The sequence below is a fragment of the Vitis riparia genome, chromosome 1, assembly GCF_004353265.1.
Source record: "Vitis riparia cultivar Riparia Gloire de Montpellier isolate 1030 chromosome 1, EGFV_Vit.rip_1.0, whole genome shotgun sequence".
In the NCBI taxonomy this organism is placed as follows: domain Eukaryota; kingdom Viridiplantae; phylum Streptophyta; class Magnoliopsida; order Vitales; family Vitaceae; genus Vitis; species Vitis riparia.
The window spans coordinates 3,400,353-3,406,352 of NC_048431.1; the positions used below are offsets into that span (position 1 = coordinate 3,400,353).

At 33.2% G+C, this 6,000-nt stretch overlaps 1 protein-coding gene across 1 annotated transcript; it reads right to left on the reverse strand.

The window, feature by feature from the left end:
* Positions 1-2,937: 2,937 nt before the first annotated feature.
* Positions 2,938-5,212, reverse strand: LOC117931407. The gene is made up of 3 exons (XM_034852435.1): positions 4,385-5,212; positions 3,985-4,062; positions 2,938-3,850 (listed from the first exon to the last, which is right to left on the reverse strand). Exons 1-3 carry the CDS (start codon positions 5,078-5,080, stop codon positions 3,845-3,847), a joined length of 780 nt encoding a protein of 259 aa, XP_034708326.1. The 5' UTR covers positions 5,081-5,212; the 3' UTR covers positions 2,938-3,844.
* Between the last annotated feature and the right edge of the window lie 788 nt (positions 5,213-6,000).

The following is a 6,000-nucleotide window of genomic DNA, read 5'->3' on the forward strand; positions in this document are numbered from 1 at the left end:
ATGCGCATAGTATTCCATGTTGTAGGGTTGGGAATCTAGGGATGTGGCATGACTACATCTTCCTTTAGTTGCTTTAGTTTGACTAGTCCAAACATTTTTAAATAGTCTCCCCGTGATCATGAGGGGAATTATATCAAATATCTCTGTTTTTCTATTTCCACTGTAATCTCAAAATCTATGATTTACTCCATCTACCTTCTTTTCACCTGTTCCCCTATGCCTTGCCTTACGCTCATATACCATATGCTTCTTCCACACGCACAAGATTTTTTTATCTGCAGCTGCCCACATGACCAAATCCAGCGGGTTCTCCTCTAGTTTTTCCTTCTTTTTTTTTCTTCCTCTATTATATATAAGGTGACTGGTGTCTCTTTCGAGATTCATTTCTGAGTATATCCAATCCAATCATGTTATTATTTTATTATCTCAATTATGCATGGTTGTGATACCTGCTTTGGGTTTTTCTCACATGAAAATGCACATGAATGGGCAGAGATGCCTGGTATTGTTTTTTTCATATTAGAATTAAAACATACACTAGAATGGTGAGAGATAAACTTAGTAGGGTAACTTTTGTACAAATAAATTAATGGATATAAATTATTCATTCTTGAAATGGAAAAAACTAATAAGGCTATGTTTAATCCTCAAAATGAGAGAGTAGATAGGAGAAAAAAAATAGAAAAAATATATAAAAGGAAACAAAAGTACAAAAAAAATGAAAAATAAATTTAAAATTAATAAATTCTTTATATATATAAATTAAATAATTTTAAATATATAAAATTTTAATTATATTGATTTTCTTTACTATTTTTATGGTATAATTTAATTTCTTTGATTTTTTTTTTCTTACTAGTTTTAGGAATCTAACTAACCTAAAAATCTGAATGATATTTCAGTACTTAGTAACAACTAAATTCAAAGTTTTTTTTTTTTCTTAAATTTTATGTCACTCCAATAAAGAAAGAGGAATCAAATGTATATATGTATAAAGCACCGCCCCTCTCTATTTCTGAGTACAAATCAATTGGCCGAGAAGTTCCTCCTCATTACTTAAACCACTAAAACATCATTAAAAACAACATCTTTCTTTTAGGCTATGTTTGGTTCCCAGAAAATGTGAAGGAAAATGCAAGGAAAAGAAAATACAAAAGAAAAGCAGAAGGAAATAAAAAGTGAAGGAAAATAAAAAAATAGATTAAAAGTTGATAAATTATTATTTTTGTTACTTCAAACTCATTTTATTTATTTTAACTCATCAATATAAAAATTAAATAATTTAAAAATACATAAGTTTTTAATTAGTTTTAATCATATTTGATTTTTTTTTATATTTTTCATAGAACAACTAAACATAAAAAAATCATTTTCCTTTACATTTTTTTTCTTTCCTTAGTATTTTCCGGGAACCAAACATAACCTTAGAGTCCTGAAACAAATCTACTAATCATAATAATAAAGATATTAAAAAAAAATCCATAATTACAAGTATGCACTTACGTGTGTATATATATATTACTACTATTTTCTAATTAAAAAAAAAAACAGAAAGTATGCTAACATACCACCTAACAATGTTTTAGTGATGCAAATAGTAGAAGCAAATATATACATAATTTCTATTTTTGTTTTAATTATAAAATATATGTGCTTTTAGTCCACATACTTTTTATTTTTATTTTATTTTAATTTAAAAATAGTAGTAATTTTACATTAAAAAAATATAAAAAATTATATTTTGTCTTTAAAAATTATTTTTAAAAAAATTAAAATTTGAAGTAGCAAAAAAAATTTGAATTTTAAAATTTTTAAAAACTATTATATTTTTAAAATAAGCTTTTAAAAGTTTTTATAGGTTATATATAAACCAAATTTCTATCCTTAATTCTTAAAGCTAATACATGTAAAAACAAAACAGTTTTATATATTTAGTACCTTCTTGTTGGAAAAGAAAATAAAACATATTAAGAAAAATAAATTTTAAATAATGAATAGATAATCAATCATTTTTCATCGTTACCCACTTACATTTCTTTTTTCGATAAAACATATTAAGAAAAATAAAAATAAGTTTTAAATAATGAATAGATAATCTATCCTATCATCTTGTTGAGGAAGCTCAATTCATACGTGTAAAGAGGAGTTAATGGTCAAATTTTCGTGAAGAAAATCCAGTCCAAATTCTGGGTTCTCTTGACCGGGAGTAGGTAAAATAGAGAGGAAGCATCCTCGAGTCAGCATTCAATGTCAGACCGTGTCAAGATTTCAATTCATTCTTTATCCCAACATTTCGTTTTAGCTAGAAATTGGCGGCATGGCATGGGAGGATAGATGGGCCGCACATAGGGCCCTTATCTCATACTTTATAAGCACGTTTTTGTCATTGGAGAAGGATGACTTCAAGACCACACACACTGCCGTAGTGCGCGTGGGGCATGGACCAGCACCACCAGCATTCAAAGTTCTGTAAAATCAAATTATCCATTGCCTCCAATAGAAAAACTCGCTTTTCAATCCAGAGAATTTTTTTTTCTTAATTATAATTATTATCTACCAGTAAGTCTAGGAAAGGAAATCCCTAAGATTCTATTTCAAAATTTCCGAAAGAAAATGTAAATAATCATCTACAACTGGAAGGCCACCAAGCAGTTTCCCCTGTTCCTCTTTTAGGACTACAAGAGGCATAGCAGAACAAGAAGTAAATTGTCTGAAAGCCTCAGTCCCCAGATGAACAAATTCAACCCCAGAAAATAGATTGACGAACCAAGTTGAAAGTTTTTATAATACAGTAGTATCTGAAATACAATATACACAGACTGAGATTGTCAAGAACCAAAAATAAGTAATATCCATCTCAATGCAGTTTCCATGTTTTCTGCTAGTCTCATTAATGGTTAAATCAGAACAACCCGGAAATATTTAAGGCAACGTCTTTAGAAATGGAACTGTATTCAATATGCAAAATGTGGGCAACATACAAGAAAATCATGATAGATGATGGCTTTATGGCATCCAACAAATTCAACAATCAATATATACAGAGAAATTCCACTGTGACTGTACCAAAGGCCAAGTCAATATAACAAGGCAAAGAATATGGGTGTTTCTCCCCCATCTGTAGGCGAGCTCTAGATTTGTTAGTAGAAGCATGTCAATGATAAGAAGCCAATTTTATTGCAGTGCAGGTTAGAGTTGGCCCAAACAAGAAGCAACAGAATGCAATGGGTATAACTTGCTAACTCCAACAAGCCACATCAAGCACCAAAAGATAGACATCCAGAAACAGCCATTGTACTCATCTTTAGCTGAGGCATATGAATAATGAGAGAAAAACAGAGAGATATGCTATAGCATGACCAAACTCCAGAACAATTTCCCTCAAAACCTTTGTCCCTCCCCAATCTCACTACTCTCAACTCTCAACTAATTTCAGCATCCTAGAGTACGCATTCTTAATCATGGCATTTCTGCATACTGAACACGAACAAATGAAATTCATGGAACTGAAGATCAAAATTTGGAATTCATTGATATGAACAAATGGTAAGAAGCATAGTCAGAAAAATTGACTACAAAGAACAAAGCATCTTCTTCCATCCAACAACATCGACCCATCTTTTCTTTATGAATTTTTATTGCAACAAAGGAAAAAAGAAATATGAATCATGATCTAACTAAACAAGTTCAAAGAAACTCAACTAAGGGAAATTCAACAGTTTATCAAAATTCCCAATTCATAAAGATGGTGATGTGCTATACTTCTAACTAGGGTCATAATTTACCAGCCGTCAGCGAACAAGAACCTTTAAACTTCTAAAAACCAGCTCCTGCCATGTATTTACTATCTCTGCCAGAAAAAAAAGTATATGTATTGTCAGGGGTAAGATAATCTCCAACTTAATCATCCTGAACCAGCGAGAAATGGCAGGAAAGGAACAAAGTTGAAATAAGAGCAAAAGGAAATCGAACAATATCGCATACCTTTCCGGTTTCAGGAAAGTCGGGAACTTTGTATGAATCTGGTGTAACTTCGGTCAACCACAAGCCTGGGAAAAGCGTCTGCAGAAAAAGAAAAGTAAAGATCTAAGCAACATGAAGATCCAATACATATAACAAACAAGAACTAATAGTACTGATACAAAATTCAATTCTAAGTCGTGAAACTGATTTCACATTTGCCAAGAAAATGAGAGGAATAAACCAAATTAAAACTTTGAATCTCAGATTCCCGCAACTTGAAAACAGGAACCTCCATTGAAATTGGGGTGGGTTTTTCGTTTTCGTTATCTAAAGCCCAAACGAGAATTTGAAAGACAAGGTTGAAAATTTTATTCTCACAAGCCAAAAACCTGGAGATAAACGAAAGCAATTTGATACTCACATCCAATTGCTTCTGCACATTCTTTGCCCTCTTCTTCGGCCTCCTCGCGGGCCTGTGTCCCGTCATGGCCATAAAATCCTCCTCAATCTCTTGCCGAGAAAGTGAAACCGAGAACTTTGCCCTCTCTTTCTTCTCACCTCTTCTAGGCGCCGACACATCAGTCCTCGACGGCGAAGAACCAGGCTTTCGCCTCTCGATCGTCAAACTCTTCCCTCCTCCACCACTCGGCGACGGAGCCTTACACGCAGCTCTCCTTGTCCTGAGATTCCATGGCCTCGAGGAGTCCTCCTCTTCCCCGTCCTTGAAAATAGCAACCTTCATCTTGTCGGCGGCCGCTTGAAGATCGAACATCAGCTTCGCCCTCACCGCTTCGATTCCGTCGTCGCCGTCGATCTCATCCCCCTTTCCTTTCCCCCCAATCGGCGACGACCGCGTCGGCGACTCCTCCAAACTCTCCGAACAAGTCAGAGATCTACGTTTCTCCGACTCGGATTCTCGCCTGCCCCTAACCAAATCCGAAGATCTGCCATCATCGGCGGCCACTTCGCCATTGGAATTCACTTTCATGCACCTTAGGAACCTCTGATTTCCCCACTTCAAGCTCGGCATCGCGAAATTGTGGAGAGGTTTCGATCTTTCCGGACCCATCGTCTTCAACTCGCTTACTCTCTCGCCCTCAGAACCTGTAATCACCATTGAACAGCAAACACAATCTCGAGATCAAATCTTCAATAAAATCTCGCATAAAATTTTGCGGACTTTGAGAGAAAATCAAAACAGAGTTTGTTTTATTTTTCTTCTGTGTGGAATCACCGGGAAAATGAAGTTTATATACTACTATGAGAGGAGAGGGCGGTTTTAACGTTCGTTTTTCTCACGGGACTTGCTTCTATACTACACCATCGTGCGCACTGCGCACCCCACCTCCTCACCGCCGTTGATTAGTAAGGCCATACCTCTTTACAGCCCTTGATTTTTTCAAAATTTTTCCCATTTCATGTGTGTTCTTGGCCTTTCTTGATAAAAATGAAAATCAAATTCAAGTTAGACTCTCATTTTGACACAACTAATCAATCCATTTTATGAGTTCATTCACATTATTTTATTTTTATAATTATAATTTAAATCTTTCCCATATACTATTAAGATAACAAAGTCATAAAATTCAAAATTTAGCGTCAAATTGAATTACTAATAAAACGAGCAATGTTTTAAAATTTTAATATTAAATTTTTTAAAGTAAAAACGAAGTAATAACATTCAAAAATATCATGCCATAATAGGTATTAGCACAACCATAAAATTTTTAATGAATATTAGAAAATTTAATCAACGACATTTCATTACACTTTCAAATTTTGATTCGTTATGATGTATAAAAAGGCATAATATTTTTAAAAATTACAATACATGCCATCAATACCATCGAAAACCAATTTTAAGAATATATGATTTTTTTTGTTTAAACTATGCGTAGAGAGCATTTTTTTTACAAAAGAAAATATTTTGATCATATTCCAATAAACAAAAAAAATTAACAATTACATGTCATTAAGCTTAAATTTATTAGGAATACATAGTAATGATGTTTGGTTCATTAGAAAATATAACTCTAG